The 19,458-nt window shown below is 38.1% G+C and overlaps 2 protein-coding genes and 1 non-coding gene across 3 annotated transcripts; 2 read left to right on the plus strand and 1 right to left on the minus strand.

The window, feature by feature from the left end:
- Positions 1 to 6,280: 6,280 nt before the first annotated feature.
- On the minus strand, positions 6,281 to 7,996 carry LOC133832328 (uncharacterized). The gene is made up of 2 exons (XM_062262688.1): positions 7,264 to 7,996; positions 6,281 to 7,194 (listed from the first exon to the last, which is right to left on the minus strand). The coding sequence occupies exons 1-2, from the start codon at positions 7,994 to 7,996 to the stop codon at positions 6,281 to 6,283; spliced, it is 1,647 nt and encodes a 548-aa protein (XP_062118672.1).
- A 6,476-nt stretch (positions 7,997 to 14,472) lies between these two features.
- Positions 14,473 to 14,579, plus strand: LOC133833241 (small nucleolar RNA R71). The gene has a single exon (XR_009892635.1). It is a non-coding gene; the product is annotated as a small nucleolar RNA R71 (small nucleolar RNA).
- An 884-nt stretch (positions 14,580 to 15,463) lies between these two features.
- On the plus strand, positions 15,464 to 18,905 carry LOC133832329 (uncharacterized). Its single transcript, XM_062262689.1, has 6 exons — positions 15,464 to 15,599; positions 15,721 to 16,508; positions 16,560 to 17,147; positions 18,302 to 18,508; positions 18,599 to 18,694; positions 18,822 to 18,905. Exons 1-6 carry the CDS (start codon positions 15,464 to 15,466, stop codon positions 18,903 to 18,905), a joined length of 1,899 nt encoding a protein of 632 aa, XP_062118673.1.
- The last annotated feature ends 553 nt before the right edge of the window (positions 18,906 to 19,458 follow it).

Consider the following 19,458-nt stretch of genomic DNA (forward strand, 5'->3'; position numbering starts at 1 on the left):
ATTGCCGCCCCCTGAATAAACACTTATCTTTTTATTATATCTCACTTAATATTATGATCTATGTCCAATAGTTACAATTATTACTTATGACCTATGATTTATGACTATGATTACGACTTAGATTGTGATTTATGATTATGACTTAGGCTATGACATGACCTATGGTTTTCTGATGTGATATGATTAGTATAAATATGTTTTGTTATGACTTTTGTGTAATTTAGGATATGTTGATTAATTGATTATATGACTAACTCTTGTTTGTATTTTCCTTACTAGGCTTAGAAGCACAACCCTTATGATGTTGTTGCGTAGAAAATTGATGATAGAAAGGTTGGGGGCGAGTGGGACCTAGGAGCTTCCTAATGTACTCATGGGGACCATATAGTCGATGAAGATCAAGCGGGCCTATTTAATAATTATTTTTAAATAATGTGTTCTTTTAAGGTTTTTTTTTAAATGTTGCTCATTTTTATCTTAAAGACAATTATTTTATTTTTGTAAAATAATGGATCCATATATTTATTTTCAAGTTTTTATTCAATGAAAGAGCAATATTTATGATTATGATCCAATGATGTGTTCTCGGTAATTTATGAGAAATTAGGGTGTTACAGGTGGCATTAGAGCCCACGGCTATAGTGCTCCTGAACGTTCCCATGAAATACACATGACAACTATAAAGGACCAACTCGCTACCAAGTAAGTATACACATTATTTTCAAAATATGTTTGTAGTGCCTTCTTGTGTTATTTTCATATAGTAGCCCAATGGACTCAAGTGTGGTTAGAAAGGTTAAAGCTATAAGAAGAATACCAGACCCTGAGTATGATAAAGGATTCGATGTGGAGGATTAGACGTATATAAGAACACATCGTTAAATTTTATTTTATCATGTTTTAGAAAATTTTCACTAGTTTGTAATAGTTTTTTTTTCTTATAAAACATGTTATTTGTTTTTGTTATTATTTCAATGTTTAGTAAGTGTAAAGAGTTTTGGATTCAATTGAAAGTGTAAAGTTTAAATTCCTCTCTTATGGGTTAGCCCATTTTTGAAGGCCGATTTGCTTTGCATTATTAGATTGGATCTAATTAAAACGAATAACAATTAATAAAGCAAGGTCTTAAATTCCTGTCTTTTGGGTGCAATTGGAAGTTAGGGGGCCTAAGTGTTGGGTACGATATACTGAACCCAGCCCTTCTCCATGAAACATTCAATTGGTAAGGCTCATTTACTCAAGTTGGACTTAATTGTAATAAGGTAGTTTTAATAGAAAGATGGACCTAATAGACAGTAGTACAATAGGCTAAGTTGTAACCTCTACTTGTTTTGTTTGTCTTATTGTTTTTTCAAACTTTTCTCTTTTAGGGAAACAGAAAAGACACATGGAGTAGAAACCAAGAAGATCTAAAAGACTAAATGGCCAAGGTAGAGGCCAAGGCAGAGGCCGAGGAAGGGGAAGGGGGCGGGGAAGAGGAGTAGCCGCCACCCCCACATATGAAGAATTTACAACAGCTCCAAGAGTGCTAGAAGCACCTAATGTAGCGGAAGAACTTGTAGCTGCTGCTACTCGAGAAAATTTGAAAAGAGAAAATGCCCATCTTAGGGCAGAGCTAAGGAAAAGGGAAGAAGAGTTCCAAATAAGCTCAGGGCAACAACAACAAGTGGCGCAGCAAGTCATTCCTCTAGCACAATTACTACAGTTGGCAGAACCTCGCTACGAGAAAGTGTATGAATGTTTTAGAAAGAAGCAACTGCCAAAATTTGACGGCGGATCAGACCCAATATAAGAAGAAGAATGGCTTCGATCAGTGGAGTCCATTCTAGAACATATGCGGTTTGGAGATGAAGATCAAGTCTCATGCGCTTCAAGTTTGCTAAAGAAAGATGCTCGCATCTGGCGGGATAAAGTGAAGCAGACTCGAGATGTGAACATTATGACATGGGATATGTTTATCCAAGTGTTCAACAAGAAGTACTACAGTCCTGCAATTCTAGCCATAAGGGCGGACAAATTCATTGCGCTTACTCAAGGGAATTTGACTGTGACAGAATATGCCAGGAAGTTTGATAGGCTAGCTAAGTTCGCGACAGACATGGTACCCACCGAGATGCTAAGAATTCAAAGATTCGTGAAGGGACTAAAACCTATGATAACCCACGACGTAAAGTTAATTATGGGGATAACCACTTATGCAGAAACATTAGACGTAGCTTTAATAGTTGAGTAGGCAGAAGAAAGGATTTGGAAGGAAGGCGCGGCTAGAAGGGACACCAAAAAGAATAACAATGAACAAAATGACAACAAACGAAAACATGACGGTGGTCAAAATAAAAAAGCCGACAAGAAGTATAAGACTACATCAGAAAGTAATAGGAATAAGAAGCCCTATGTGGAATATCCCCAGTGCCCTATCTATAAGAGGAAGCATTCAGGAGAATGCTGATATAAGACGAAAGGTTGTTTCAATTGTGGAGAAGAAGGACACATTAAAGAGGATTTCCCAGAGTTGAAGGACCAAAAGAAAGATGACAAGGTTGTGCCAGCCAGAGTTTTTGCTCTTACTCAAGGTGAAGCAGAAACTAGTAATACAGTTGTAACAGGTCAGGTCACTATCTCTGGTAAACAATGCAATGTTTTATTCGATTCGGGAGCTATGCATTATTTTTTCTCTATGAATAAGATTGATAGCTTAGATAGACCATGCAAACTTTTTAGAGATAAGTTTGTCACGGAGTTACCCTCGAGGGAAAAAATGTTATCTAGTAGAGCGGTCACTATCTCAGGTAAACAATGCAATGTTTTAGATACGAAGCAAAATAATTACCATTAGATTTGATCGAGTTAGACCTTATGGATTATGATGTAATTTTAGGCATGGATTTGTTAGCTAAACATGGGGCAACGATAGACTGTAAGGGTAAGACAGTCAACTTTCCAGAAGATCTACCGGGTATACCTCTGAGTAGAGAAATCGAGTTTGAAATAGAATTGGCACTAGAGACGACATCAATTTCGAAAGCTCCTTATAGAATGGCGCCTATCGAGTTAAAGGAGTTAAAAATAAAACTGCAGGAGCTTCTAGACAAGGGTTTCATCCGACCGAGCTATTCACCTTGGGGAGCACCAGTACTGTTTGTCAAAAAGAAGGACGAGAGTATGAGGATGTGCATCGACTATCGAGAACTAAATAAAGTGACGATCAAGAACAAATACCATTTGCCTCGAATAGACGATCTTTTTGAACAACTACAAGGATCTACGGTATTCTCAAAGATAAATTTGTGGTTGAAGCATCATCAGCTAGGAGTAATAGAATAAGATATCCCAAAGATTGCTTTTCGAACTAGATATGGACACTATGTGTTCCTAGTAATGTCTTTTGGCTTGCCGCATTCATGGATCTTATGAAAAGAGTATTTAAGGACTACCTAGATAAGTTTGTTGTGGTGTTTATAGATGACATTTTGATTTACTCAAAGACGAAAGCCGAGCATGAAACACACCTGCGATTGATGTTGGAACAACTCAAAGGTCATCAATTATACGCAAAGTTTAAGAAATGTTAATTCTGGCTAGAGAAGGTGGCATTTCTAGGACACATTGTGTCTAAAAATGGTGTAGAAGTACATCAAGCCAAGATCGAAGCAGTGAAGGACTGGCCCAAACCCAAGAGTGCGACGGAGGTGAGAATTTTTCTGGGACTGGCAAGATACTATAGACGATTTGTTGAAGGGTTCTCCAAAATAGCTATACCCTTAACAAATTTGACACGAAAGCAACATAAATTTATATGGACGGAGAAGTGCGACGAAAGTTTCCAAACGTTAAAGGACAAGCTCCTATCAGCCCCAATTCTATGTGTCTCAAACGATAATGGCAAGTCTGTAGTGTATTGCGATGCGTCGAAGCAGGGACTTGGATGCGTTTTGATGCAAGATGAAGAAGTGGTCGCATATGCCTCGAGACAACTAAAGGAGTATGAATAGTGGTACCAGACCCATGACTTAGAATTAGCAGCGGTGATTTTCGCTCTAAAGAATTGGAGGCACTATTTGTATGGAGAAAAGTGCGAAATCTATACTGACTACAAAAGTCTAAAGTACTTCTTTATGTAGAAGGAGCTTAATATGAGGCAATGGAGGTGGCTGGAATTAGTAAAGGACTATAATTGTGAGATCATGTATCATCCGGGAAAGGCTAATGTCGTGGCAGACACACTTAGTATGCGGAGTTACAGAAGCTTATCAATACTAAAGGGGATAGCTCAACACTTACAAGATGATATGAAGAGGTCTGGAAATGAGTTAATAACTGGACAACTAGCTGACCTCACGACCAAGTCAACATTAATAGAGAAAATAAAGGAGAAACAACAAGAGGACGAGTTTCTTCTTAAATTGAAGATAGCACTACAAAGCTCAGAAAATGCTGACTTCTCCTTGACAAAAGAAGGCACGTTATGATATAGAAACCGAGTATGTGTGCCCGAAAGTGGCAAATTAAGAGAAAGTACCATGAAAGAAGCGCACACTACTCTGTATTCACATCACCCAGGATCGACCAAGACGTACAATGATGTCAAGACAATGTACTGGTTGACGGGGATGAAGAAAGACATAGCATAATTTGTAGCAAAATGCCTAATGTGTTAACACGTTAAGGCTGAACATCAGAGACCCACTTGAACTTTGCAACCATTAGAGATTCCTGAATGGAAATGGGAATATATAGCTATGGATTTAGTGACGGGATTACCAAGGACCACCAACCAGCATGACTCTGTTTGGGTTATAGTAGACAGACTCACAAAATTTGCTCACTTGTTGCCAATAAGAACAGTTTATAACGCTGAGCAATACGCAGAGCTTTACGTAGCAGAGATAGTGAGACTAAATGGAGTTCCAAAGACGATAGTCTCCCATAGAGGATCAATTTTCACATCAAAGTTCTGGGAAGGTCTACAGCGTGCAATGGGCACTAAGTTAAAACTAAGTATGACATTTCACCCTCAGACCGATGGTCAGTCAGAATGTACCATACAAATATTAGAGGATATGCTGAGGGCATGTGCGTTAGACTTCTTAGGATCAAGGAGCAAGTATCTTCCATTGACAGAATTCTCTTACAACAACAGTTATCCGGCAACGATAGGCATGGCACCTTTTGAGATGCTATACGAACGGAAATGTCGATCACCACTTCATTGGGATGAGGTTGGTGAAAGACGATATTTAGGACCGGAGGCTCTAAGAGAAGCAACTGAGGCAGTAGAAAAGACAAGACAACGAATGATTGCTGCTCAAAGTTGCTAGAAGAGCTATGCTAACGCTAAGGGTGAACTGTTGAGTTTTGAGTAGGCAATCAAGTCCTTCTCAAAGTTTCACCGTTGAAAGGGATTATGCATTTCAGATAGAAAGGAAAGTTAAGCCCGAGGTTTATAGGTCCTTTTGAGATATTTGACAAAGTAGAGCATGTAGCATATCGGTTGGATTTATCGCCATCAGTAGCTGAAACGCATAGCATTTTTCATGTATCGATGTTGAGAAAATACATATTAGATTCATCCCACGTGCTCGACACAAGGCTCTGGAGTTAAAACAAGATTTCAGTTATGAAGAACGGCCAGTACGCCTTCTAGAACGGGGAACTAAGGAGTTAAGGTCTAAGAGTGTGTCCCTATGGTTAAAAATATTGTGGAGCAATAGCACAGAAAGAGAGGCCACATGGGAATTGGACGAATAAATGAGGGAGCAATATCCCGAGATGTTTCGTAAGTAAATTTCGAGGACAAAATTCTTTTATGTAGGGGAGAATTGTAGCATCCCAGAATTTTACTTGGCTAGATAGTAGTAGTAGTAGCTTAGTATATTAGTTTTCTTGGTTATTGGTTCAAGTCGGGATTTAGTTGGAAACTCATAGATATAGTTATGAATTTTATAAGTTTAACATATGGTTTAGAAATATTAATTTTTTCATGAGGTTTGATTAATTAATATAGTCCTAGAAATATTATTTATCATAACCTAAGGTTTAGATAAGATAATTAAGAGCGTGACACTTGTCACATGTATGATTATTAAGGATTTAAGCATTTTTTTTTTGGTCAAGAAGAAAATAGCTTCATTGATCAAACAAGCAATTACAACCAAGGAAAATTGCCCAGAAAGAATCCGAATACAACCTGACAATCAACTATCTCAAATTACATACAAGCAAGTTTCCTTAAGAAAAGTTTAAAATGAGGAAGAGACTTCCTACTATGAACACTATAAATTCAGTATTGAACTAAGGTAACTACTTCTTTAGCTATACAGTTAGCTGTTAAGGAGAAGCCATCATATATACATCTATTTCTATTCCTCCAGATTTGATAAACTACAGCTGCAAGGATCATATTTATGGTCAAGCTCAATCTGTTTTTCTGGCTAAAGCTGAGCCCCATGGTCCAGACCGAGTAGCTAGAAGCCCAAGCACGAAAACCCAGCCAGGAAAATATGCAATTCAGAACCTTCTTGGACAAACAGCAGTCAAAGAAAAGATGGTTATGACTCTCCCACTGATCTTCACAAACAGGGCAAAGAAGGCTGTCAAGAGGGATGGTGCATTTGGCCAAGTTGTCTATAGTTAGGAGGAATGAGTTTACAACCATCCATAAAAGAAACCTATGCTTAGGGAGAATAGTGCGACACCAGACCCCATTCTTGTAGGCCATAACTTGCTGGTTTAGGAAGCTGTTATACAGCTTTGAAGGCTTGAAAATCCCTGATATACCAGCAGCCAAGATCTTTCTTTCATTGAACCTATTTCTGAGATGATATAGCTTACGCCAATACCAGCTACTATCTTGCTTCAACACATAATCCCAGAAGTTCACCCCCTTTAGGTAGACATGTTGAATCCACTTAACCCAAAGAGAGTCTTGTTTGGTCGAAACAGCCCATATATACCTGGCAAGAAGGGCCCTATTCCAGCTAGTGCCATCCCTTAGACCAAGACCACCGTATGCCTTAGGCAAGCAAACTTGGTGACATGAAGCCAAATGAAACTTACTTCGAGTTCCCGAGGCCCCCCAAAGAAACTGCCTGCACAACTTTTCCACTTCCTTAATGATACTTTGGGGTAAAGTGAAAACAGACATCCAGAAATTCCTTAAACCAGACAGAACAGTTTGAATGAGAAGTAAACGACCTGCATAAGATCAGTGTTTACTAGACCAGGAAAACAACTTAACTCGCATCTTTTGGATAATGATTTCACAGTCCATGTGCTTCCATTTTGTAGGCCTCAACGACACTCCAAGATAGTGCAAAGGGAAAGACCCAGCTGGAAGAAGCAGAACCTGCAAAATCTCAGACCTATCCTCTACTATAACCCCTCCAAAATAAACCTGGGACTTCTTGGAATTGATAGACAACCCAGAGGCTTCATTGAACTTCTTTAGAGAGTCTTTCAGAACAGTCACAGCCGCAACAGAGCCTTTACAAAACAGGATAACATCATCTACGAAACATAGATTAATGAGTTTCAAGCTCTTACACATCGGGTGAAACCGAAATGAAGAGGACCTGGCATCAGATTGTAAGCATCTGGTCATGTACTCCATAATGAGAACAAAGAGAAGAGGGGACATTAGGTCCCCTTGCCTCAGACCTTTACCCCCCTTGAAAGTGCACTGAACTCGACCATTAATCAGCAGAGAATAAGAAGTACTCCTGATCAATTTCATGACCCAACTATTGAACTTTGAAGGAAAACATAAGGCCTTCAATAAGTTTTCCAAAAAATTCCAATCAACCATATCATACGCCCTACTAAGGTCGATCTTGACTGCACACCGAGGAGAGGTAATCGCTCTACCATAATTCTTAATTAAGTCTTGAAGAATCATGATATTATGAGCTATAGATCTACCCCGAACAAAAGCACCCTGATTCGATTGAATGAGATAAGGAAGCACCACTACCAATCGGGAACATAAAAATTTAGCCATGACCTTATAAAGTGTCGAGCAACAAGCTATAGGTCTGTAATCAGGCCCTAGCTGGATTCGCAACTTTAGGAATTAAGGATAAAGTTGTTTCATGCAGCTCTTTAGGAAAATGGCCCGTGGAGAAACCATGAGTAATAGCTAAGAAAATATCCTGACCAATATCCTTCCACATAGATTTGAAGAAATCGGACCCATAGCCATCAGGACCAGGCGATTTAGTATTAGGAATACTAAACAAGGCAGCTTTTATTTCCTTAGCAGAGAAGGGTTTTAATAGATAAAGTTGCTGCTCTACTGAGAGCTTAGAGCCTAATGCAACATAACTCTGATCTACTAACCCTGTAGCCGAACTGGAACTGCCCAAATGATTTTTAAAATGCTCAACAAAATGGCCTATCACCTCCTTGAAATCATCTACCAGTAACCCATTTTCATTAATATATGAAACAATAGAATTCTCAGCTTTTCTCTTCTTCAAGAATGCATGAAAGAAAGAGGAGTTCACATTCCCATTCCTTAACCAATTGATCTTGCTTCGCTGGACTAAGAAACTATGATAGATTTGTTCATGAAAGTTAAACTCTAAAGCCTTCTCCTAGACTGCCTCTTGTAATTGAAAGTCTAGAGGCTTCTCTTGAGCTTGAAATTGGGTAGTTTGAAGAGCTTCCAAAGACAATTGATAGCCTAATCCTACATCCCCAAACCAGTCCCTGTTAAGCTTCTTAAGTTAATGTTTCAGAGGAACAAGCCTTGTAAATATTGCCTTCAAACCAGACGCCTGCACAGGGGCTTTCCAGCTCTTCAAAACTAGTTGTTTAAAGTCAGGGTGACTGGACCAAAAGTTATAATATCTGAAAAGTTTAGTTCCCATAGACTTCAAGGAGATATTAGATACAATACACGAGCAATGATCCGACACCGCCTCCCATTGAAAAACAGCCACACTTTGAGGAAAAACGTCCAACCAATCTTCATTTATAAGTGCATGGTCTATCTTGGAATAGATCCTTGCTAAACCATCTTGGTTATTAGTCCATGTGAAATAAGAACCCATACTCTTGATTGCCTCAACTTTAGCAACAGATTTCCATCCAATAGTATCAACCAATTCAGAGCTAGCTATAGAGCAACCACCAGACCTATCATCAACTGAAAATGGTGCGTTAACATCCCCAATAACCATCCATGCATTGACAGAAAGAGATATATGTGATAGATCACGCCATAGGCTCCTCCTAGTATCAATTGAGTGGAGGCCATAAAAAAATGTGACAAAGAAACTAGTCTTGTGACCAACCAACCTTATTTGGCAGTGAGCCAATTGAGAAGAGTCTTCCAAGATGCTCAAATTAGCTATTCCCTTCCTCCAAAGAATCAATAGCCTACCTTCTGTGCTTGGGCTAGTTAAATAGTCCCAATTAGGAAATCTATGTTCCATCAACTCATCAATTTTCTTACCACGCAATTTAGTTTCCATTAAACCACCTATACCAATCTTATTCTTCCTAAACAATTCTTGGACTGAAATTTGTTTATTCAACCTGTTCAGCCCCCCTATATTCCAACTCAATATAGGACAGCTATCCATTAGATGAACTACTGGCAATATTGCCAACCTTACCTCCCCTTTCCTGTTCCTGCAATATACCAAAATGATTTCCCTGAGTTTGAGCCAACCCAGCCATTTTATTGACACCAGTAGACTGTCTCTGAGAACTAACCCGCCTGGGTGTAAGCCATTGTACTTCCTTGTTCCACTCTACAACTAGCCCAGAAGTATTCACCTTTGGAATAGACACAACACCTTCACCTGTTTTTGCTTCATCAGTAGCTTTAGACCCCTCCTCTTGCTTGCTCATTATCCCTTCCTTAGCTCCCTCTGAATTTTCTGTCCTTTCCAACTGTTTCTCATCAGTAGGGTGAGTAACTTTTTCCACCCAAACTGCCTTAAGGTCCTTCATACACTCTGCCATAGAATGCCCAAAACCAGAGCAACTTTTACATTTAGTAGGGAACCACACATACTCTATTCCTTGTTCAACCACCTGACCATATTCATTTATAAACTAGAAACTACGTGGAGGATTATCTATGATTTCCATCTCTACTAACACCCTCGCAAATTGAACACGAGATCGCTCCTTAGTAAATTTATCCACTAACAGAGGTTTGCCGATCGTACTGACCAACGCACTAAGACACTTACTCCCCCAATATTGAAGCCCAAGATCATGAAGACGAATCCACAATGGAACCGAACGAACCAAGCGAATCGCACTAAGATTAGCTGTCCAAGGCCTCACAATAATGGGTTTCCTATCGAATTGAAGAACTCCATTCTCAAGGACATGGTCTCTTGTTGCCTCGTCCTTGAATTTTACCAAAGTTAGCCCCAAAGTCATTCTAGAAATCTGGGCTATACCTAGATGACCCCAAACCCTTTTTATGAAACCCTCAAACACAACCATTGGAGGATTTGCTCCAAGAACCATACAAACCACTGCAGAGCTCCAATTTGCAGACTGAATCCTCACCTCTTCAGTATCCACATGAGCCAGCTTTTGTCCATTTCTAAAGATAGGTTCAGTGTATTCCAATTTTGGTTCAGAAAAAGAGAGTTTGCTCGATCGGAATTGCTGCCAATGGAGCTGCGAATCCGACTGGAAATCCTCTTCCATGCCCCTAACACCTTCTTCGCACCTGTCTGCCCAAGCATCTTTGGGCATCTCCGTGTCCTTTCCATCCTCCAGTCCCTCCTTCGATTGAGAGCCCTTACCCTGTCGAGCCATCGCAGCATCTTGCTTACCTCCAGACCCAGGTCTATCTCCCAAACGTAGATTCTGCTTGAGATCGGCCGCAACATCTCCCTCCAATCCATTCAAATTCTTCTGTTGAACCTCTTGTAGAACCTGTTCAGATCGATCCTCTGGTAAAATATCAGGCTTACGAATCGACTTCTTCCTCTTCGCCATGGGAGAGAGCAACCCGATTTTTCAGCATTTAAGCATTTTTTTTATTAATATATTAATAAAGGATAGATCTATAATGTCTAGAACCTTCCCTCATGTGTTAGGATCACGTTTTACTCCGTCAAAGTGGTTTTAAAAAAATTCAAGTGTGCTGAAAACTTGCAAAAACATGTTTTAAATATTAGCGTATGTCGATATATTGCAGATAGAGGGGCCGATATATCGTCTATTGTTGATAAGGAAAATACGTCGACTTCGCACGAATGAAACCACCGACCCTCAAGGCTTAGGTAGGGGCGATATATCGCCTAGGGTAGGGGATATATCGTATCTATTAGCCAATTTTGAATTTTCCTAAAATACCAAACTAGAAACAACCCCAAACAACTTTGACTCGTTCTTGGACGTCTTTGATCGAGTTCTGGGCATCTGCTGAACCATATAATTCAAATTTATTAAATATTTAATCATTTATTTATTCATTTAAAAGGGGTTAGTTTCACTCCATGAACTCTATAAATAGGACCCTTCACTCAACCATTTTATTTATCATTCAAGCATAGTTCAGAGCCTCCAAGCTGCTAAGTTCGTTCTAGAGAGAAACACTAGGGTTTTGGGGTTAAAGCTTTCAAATATAAAGCTTTTATAAACACTTGGAAAGTAATATTTTGTCTGATTTTGGGGTTTTGAGGTAAAGATCGAAGCTCTAAGCCATCTAAGGTAGCGTTCATCTTCAGGTTTAGTCCATTTATGTTTCTCTTATTCTTTCTTTTTTCTTCAAATACTAATTATTTATAATGACTTTTTTTTAGGTGCTTGAGTTTCTTAAAACTTAAAGTCTTCCGTAAGTTACTATCTTGATGGTTTAGATTTTCTATTCATCTTCTTTTCTTTAGAGGACTTATGGTTTCTTATGTTTGGTTTTAGGAGTTTCCAATCTCACTATTGTCTCCAATATTTCGGTTTTTGGTCAGGAAAATTAGGTAGTTTAGTTTATGTTTTGTATGACCTAACATTTCAGGTACAATAAAGGGGTAAGTGTATCTGGACCTAAGGTGTCCAATGATGTATGATGGACTTATGTCCGGTAGGCTAGGTTGCCAAATTATTATGACAGAGCTAAGTTGTTGTCCGATGTATGACAGACTTTTATTCTGGGCTTAATTGCCACTCCCTGTATCAACACTTATCTTTTTATTATATTTGACTTGTTGTTATGATCTATGACCTACAATTACGATTATGACTTATGACCTATGATTTATGAGTATGATTTGACTTAGATTATGATTTCTGATTATGACTTAGGTTATGATATGACTTATGGTTTTGTGATGTGATATGATTAGTATAAATAAGTTTTGCTATGACTTATGTGTAATTTAGGATATTTTGATTAAATGATTATATGACTAACTCTTGTTTGTATTTTCCTTATTGGGCTTAGAAACTCACCCCTTATGATGTTGTTGTGTAGAAAATTGATGATAGAAAGGCCGGTGGCGAGTGGGACCTAGGAGCTTCGTGATGTACTCGTGGGGACAATATAGTTGAGGAAGATCAAGCAGGCCTATTTATTTATGTTTTTCAAAGAATGTGTTCTTTTAAAGTGTTTTTTTAAATGTTGCTCATTTTTATGTTAAAGACAACTATTTTATTTTTGTAAAACCATGGATCCATATATTTATTTTCATGTTTTTATTCAATGAAAGAGAAATATTGATGATTATGATCCAACACTGTGTTCTAGGTAATTTATGAGAAATAAGGGCGTTACATCCCCACATCACCATGCATAACACAAAATGATTCAGAAGAGGCTTTAATTACAATTGCGGTGGCTGCAAATAGATGTTAATGGTTGTTCTGGTCCCTCCGCAAACTTTTCAAACTTCTTCCTGTACGGTTGTTAATAGTTAATCCAATTTACATATTCTCTCATCTGAACATCATCATCATCTTCCTCACCACCTCTAAAGCATCACTACTCACCTTTCTTTTCGAAACTGCTTTTTCTATCACATCCACACTATAGCAATTGTCACTAGCCACCAGATACGTCATTGCCTTGAAGACATTGAATACCACCTCATCTCCTTGAACTCTAAGTTTTAGCTCTCCCTTGTGATCATCAATGAGAACTTGGCCCGTGGCTAGAAATTGTCTTTCAAGAATAATAGGTACATCTGTATCCTCCTCCATGTCAAGAACGATAAAGTTAGCAGGAAAAATAAACTTATCCACCTTGACAAGAACATCTTCAATGATACCCCGTGGATGCTTCACCGAACCATCTGGTAATTGTAGAGTAACTATTGTTGGTCTTGCCTCACCCAAACCAAGTCTTTTGAACAGATAAGGGAGTCAGATTAATACTTGCCCCCAAATCACACAAGGCATGCTTACACTAAAAATTTTCAATTGTGCAAGGTATAGTAAAGCTCACTACATTCTTCAGTGAGTGCCATAGTTTCATAGTCTTCCATCTTTCTTTTCTTAAACAAAATCTCTTTCATGAATTTTACATAACTTAGCATCTGCTCCAAAGCCTCATCATAAGTAATATTGGTATGCAGCTTTTTGAACACCTCTAAAAACTTAGAATTTTTTTTATCAAGAGTAGTTTTTCTAAGCCTCTGAGGATATGTTACTCGGGTTGGCTGGTCAACAACAACTGGAGGAATCTTCTCTGTACTCTTATGATTTTCAGTGACCCCTTGCTCTACTGTATCAAACTTTTCACCCAAATCTTCATTATGAACTACTGATTGTTGTACACTAGACTGTTCAATTTGTTTACCACTCCTCAGAGTAATTGCGTGAACTTGCTCCTTAGGATTAACTTTAGTGTTGCTAGGCAAGTTTCCCTAAGGCCTATTATTCAGCATATTAGCCAACTGCCCCACTTGTGTTTCAATATTTTTGATAGAAGATCTGGTCTTAGTCATGAATTGAGTTTGAGTGTTGGTGAGAGTCAATAATGCAACTTGTAACTCATAAGGTTTTTTTGGTTGAGCTTGTGGCCTAGGTTGTTGTCATGAAGAGGCTTGATGCGTTGGTTGTTGAGGTATATTCTTCTGAAACTGAGGTTGCTGCCCTTGATTGTTTCTCCAAGAAAAATTGGGATGATTTCTCCACCCAGGATTATAAGTGTTGATGAATGGATTGTTGAATGGCCTTTGAAAATTTCCCACAACTTGAACCTGAGCTTGGTCCATTTGAATCGCATTAGTAGACACAATACTATTGTGCAATTGTTTTGTCAATGAGGCCACTTGTTCTATCAGAGCAGTAATTGCATCAAGTTCATGTGCCTCAGCTACCTTTCTAACCCCAGCTAATCTCTCATCAGACCACTGATGATTATTTGTTGCCATGTCCTCTAACAGTTCATACGTTTTGTTGGCACTCTTACTCATGAATGCCCCACCAGCTGCAGCATCAATAATTGTTCTTGTCGTACTGCATAGCCTGTTGTAAAAATTGTGGACCTACATCAACTTTTCTATACCATGATGGGGATATTTCCTCAATAGCTCCTTGAAATGTTCCCAAGCATCATAGAATGACTCCCCATTCATCTAATAGAAGTTATTATTTTTCCCCCTCAATATAGCAGCCTTCGAGGGAGGGAAAAACTTGGCCAAGAATTTTTTAGCAAGGTCTTGCCACGTATTAATAGAATTTTCCTGCAGCGAATTAATGCATCTCTTCACTCTCTCACGCAGAGGAAATGGGAAGAGTCTCAACCTCATAGCATCATCACTAGCCTTATTGTATTTGAAAGTATGACACAAGTCCAAGAAATTCGCCAAATGCATATGGGGTCTTCAGAAGGAAAACCACCAAATTGGATAGTGGACTGCACCATTTGCAAGATCGCCGACTTAATTTCAAAATTATTGGCCTCCACAGCCGACGGTCTTATACAGTTTTGTACTCCCATTACAGTGGGCATTTCATAGTCTCTCAGTCTCCTTGTAGCAAGATTTTGAGCCTGACCTTGAATAACCTCAGGAACCTCATTATTCCCATCATTTTGTGCCATCTCCATAGTCTGATGAGCCAACCTCTTGTTTCTTTTGTTTTCTTTGCAAGCCTTCTAAATCTCAAGATTAGCAGGAACAAGACTACCTGGCCCTCTTCTACAACGCATATAACAAAACTATCTGAAATTGACAAAGAAACGCAGCTGAAACAAATTAGAAACAAGAGAAAAAAATAACCAAATTAGAAATATAATTAAATAGACAGATATTGATGGTTTTCAATACCCAAGAACGACGTCAAAAACTTGTCGCAAAATTTATTGCTACGCAAGTGCAAGTATCACAAATTAGTAATAATCTTGGTAAAACCAAGTATCGTCCTCAAGGACTGAATCACCAATTACCAATCAATTAATCAATTTGTTCTATTTGGTCAATTAAAATTTGATTCTTATAAAAAAAAATAGAAGAAAATATAAATTGCAACAGTTAAGGAGGCAACCAGTTCTATGACTGGGCAGGAGATGAAATGGTCTACACCTAAAAAAGTTGGAGGTTCAAGGCAAAATGTATCAACAGCTATGACTTTGAGAGCTAACAAATATAGTATCTTGCAAGAGAATCAGATGGAGGTCTCAAAGAAGAGTATACAAGAGGTTCATAATTCTAATGGAGGGGTGTAACTTACTGTGTTGGAACATTAAGGGTTTAAATAGAAGGAATAAGCAAAGGTCTTTGTTAGACTTTTGTAAAGTCAATAAAATAGGTTTAGGTGCTTTTCTTGAAACTAAATTGAAAGGCAATAAGGTTGAGGACATGATGAGGAATGTTTTCTTGGGTTTGAATTGGTATAGTAGTCCGATTTTGGAGGGTAGGATTTTGTTAGTTTGGAAGGAAGATAGAGTTTCTTTAAATGTTACTCAGGCAGTTGACCAACTTATTAATTGTGAGGTGAAGATTAAGGGAGTTTCTCAAAAAATTTGCTTGACTTTTGTGTATGCTAGGAATTCGGTGGAGGAGAGGAAAGGTCTTTGGTCTCAATTAGCCTTACTTGAGTATTCTGTTCACCCTTGGTTGGTTATTGGGGACTTCAATCCTGTCTTTGAATTTGATGATCGTATTGGGGGTAGGCTACTTACTGAAATGGAAGTGGAATATAGTCGTCTTTGGAGGGCTTATGCTATGTTGTCAGAATTACGATCGAATGGTTCTAATTTTTCCTGGTCTAATAAGCAAAAGGGAGGAACAAGAATTTTCTCAAAATTGGATAGAATTTTTATAAATGAATCATGGATAGATTCCTTTCCTGAGTCAAAAGCTCGTATTGACTGGGATACTATTTCTTATCACTATTTTTGTCTTATCAAAACAGTTCCAATTGAGGTCTCAGGGAGTAGGCCTTTCAGATATTTTAATATGTGGGCTAATCATAAGGATTTTTGGAGTATAGTCATTGGTAACTGGTCTAAACCGACTGGTGGTTATGGATTGCAGCGGATTATGCAGAAGTTAAGGAGGCTTAAAACTGATTTATATCAGTTTAATAAGTTGCAAGTTGGAGATCTTTTCTAGCAATTTGCTATTGCTAAACTGAAGTATGAGCAGGCCCAGCTCTTGTTACAGCAGAATCTATCTTCGATTTTACTACAGGAGGATGAGAAAGAGGCGTACATTGATTTTGATAGTAAGTCCAGAATGTATGAGAGCTTCCTTCATCAAAAGAGCAAAATTAATTGGCTTCGATTTGGTGATGAGAATACTGCTTACTTTCATGCTAGTCTTAAGCAGAGGAGGATTAGGAACCGAATCACTTCTTATATGAATGATGAGGGTCAGATTGTTGATACTCATGCTAAAGTTGTAGCTCATTTTTATAACCATTTCAAAGGCTTTCTTGGAAACTCTAGTATAGCAACCAGTCGGGTAGATCAGGAGTGTTTCCAGCAGGGGCCAGTTTTGTCTTTGGAGCAAAAAATTGATTTAATTCAGCCTTTTACTAAGAAGGATGTTAAGAGGTCTTTATTTAGTATCGGTTCTAACAAGATCCCTGGTCCAGATGGTTTTGGCTCAGGCTTCTACAAAGCTCTTTGGAAGGACAAAGGGGAAGAAATCTCTGAGGCGATTTTGTTATTTTTTGAGCGTGGTGAGATACCTTCTCAGATGAATGGGAAAATTTTATCTCTCATACCTAAGGTAGATTCTCCAGCTAAAGCCGCTGATTATTGACCTATAGCCTGTTGTAACACTCTTTATAAATGTATTTCAAAGATGCTTTGTTATCGATTGACTAAAATTCTTCCTTTGATTATCCATCAAAACCAAGGAGCCTTCATAAAGAATAGATTGCTTGCTCGTAATATTTTAATTCTTCAAGATTTATTTCATGGCTATACTAGGAAGAATATTTCTCCCTGGTGCTTGATAAAAATTGATCTTGGTAAGGCTTATGATTCTCTTGATTGGGTTTTTTTTGGAGGATATTATGACAAATTTTTGTTTTCCTAGAAGGTTTATTCAGTGGATAATGATATGTTTGATGGGTACATCTTATACCGTCTTGTTGAATGGGAGAATACAAGGGAGCTTTGATGGGAGGAAAGGTTTAAGACAAGGAGACTCAAATTCTCCTTTGCTATTTGTGCTAGTCATGGAGTATCTAACTAGGCTTCTTAAGAAAGTTTCTCAACATAGAGTGTTCAGATTTCATCCCATGTGTAAACATTTGCAACTTGTTAATCTTTGTTTTGCGGATGATCTGCTTTTGTTTTGTAAGGGGAACATTAGATCGATTCAGCTATTATTTGATGTTTTTCTAGATTCAATCACTGTTTAGGGCTGACTGCTAATCTAAATAAATCCCAAATGTTCTTTCATGGTTTGTCAACTAAAGTGAAGAATAATATTCTGAGTTCTGTCGCTCTAGTTGAGGGTACTTTTCCCTTGAAGTATCTGGTGTTTCGCTGCATCCTACGAGATGGCAGGCAGTTGATTGTGGTGAGATTATTAAGAAGATTCAAACTAGGCTCCATGTTTGGGCGAGTAGACACTTGTCTTTTGCGGGGAGAACTCAACTGATTTTCTCAGTTTTACTAGGCATTCGGTGTTACTGGATGAGTATATTTCTGTTGCCTCAGAGTGTCATTCAAGAAATTGATAGGTTGTGTCATAACTTTTTATGGGGATCCAAAGGCAGTCGCAGCAAGTTCCATTGTTCTTCTTGGACTCAGGCTTGTCTTCCTAAGTCTTTGGGTGGTTTAGGTTTTAAGGAGGGCCCCAAATGGAACAGAGTTTTATTGGCCAAATTTATTTGGGCTTTATCCTCTAAACAATATGTGTTGTGGGTGAAGTGGATTGATGAGCTTTATCTCAAAGGTCATTCTTTTTGGAATTATAAACTAAAATCAGATGTTAGTTGGTATTGGCGAAAATTATGCTATCTGAGAGAGGTGTTTTCTAAAGAGGTATTGGTGGCTTCGTTTGGTAATGGTAAGCAGAATCTGAAGGATCTGTATAGTAGTTGGCTTCAGAAGGTCCCGATTTCTTTTGCTAAGGCGGTCTGGAGTAGACTTACTGTCCCAAAGCATCGATTTATTCTTTGGTAATTGGTTCTTGCTCATTTGCTGACTAGAGATAACTTGTTGCAGTGCCAGATTTCTGTTGACTCTTGCTTGTGTCCGGTTTGTGAAAGAGTTGAGGAAACCCATATGCATTTGTTTTTTGATTGTATCTTCTCTCAACAGGTTTGGGAGTTGATTAAAATTTGGTTAGGTTCTGGTATCTGGCCTAAGTAGTTTTATGAATGGAAGAAGTGGTTAAAAGGGAAGCCTAAAAACTTAATGCATCGTATTGCTGTTGCTTCCTTGGTAGCTGCTGTCTACTGTATTTGGTGTAATAGAAGCTCTTGCATTTTTGCTCATTGTTCCTTCACTCCTCAACAAATACATTGTATGATTAAGTTGAGTTTGAAAGCTAGATTACTTGGTAGTTTCAGTAAAAAAATTATGGACAAAAATAGGTCTCTTGCTGAGTTTGTTCGGACGATGTAAGTTGGTGTTCTTAGTAGCTTTGCTTTTGAGCTGGTGGTTGTAAAATTTTTTTGGTGCAATATATTCCTTTTTCTGATAAAAAAAAATATATAAATTGCATAATCAATAATTAAGAACTCAGTAAAAACAATAATTAATAGAAAATCCTTGAATTTAAATAATGAGAGAGTAATTAGGGCATTGAATCTCATAAACCATCCTCCTTATTAATCCCTAATACAAATTACCAATTTCTTCTTCTTTCTTCCTATTTCAATTAACGAGTTGACAAAAGTAGTTTATAATCATACTATGAATTATAAACTCAACCTAAGTGAAAATTTCCTATATTTCTATGGTAAATTTAATCACACAGAAAACATTAATCACAACAACTCAAAGAATAGTTACACAATTAATCTAGATACTCTCGCTCAAAATTATAAATGTGTCCTTAACAACCAAAGAAAATTCAAATC

Source organism: Humulus lupulus, chromosome 4, assembly GCF_963169125.1.
Source record: "Humulus lupulus chromosome 4, drHumLupu1.1, whole genome shotgun sequence".
In the NCBI taxonomy this organism is placed as follows: domain Eukaryota; kingdom Viridiplantae; phylum Streptophyta; class Magnoliopsida; order Rosales; family Cannabaceae; genus Humulus; species Humulus lupulus.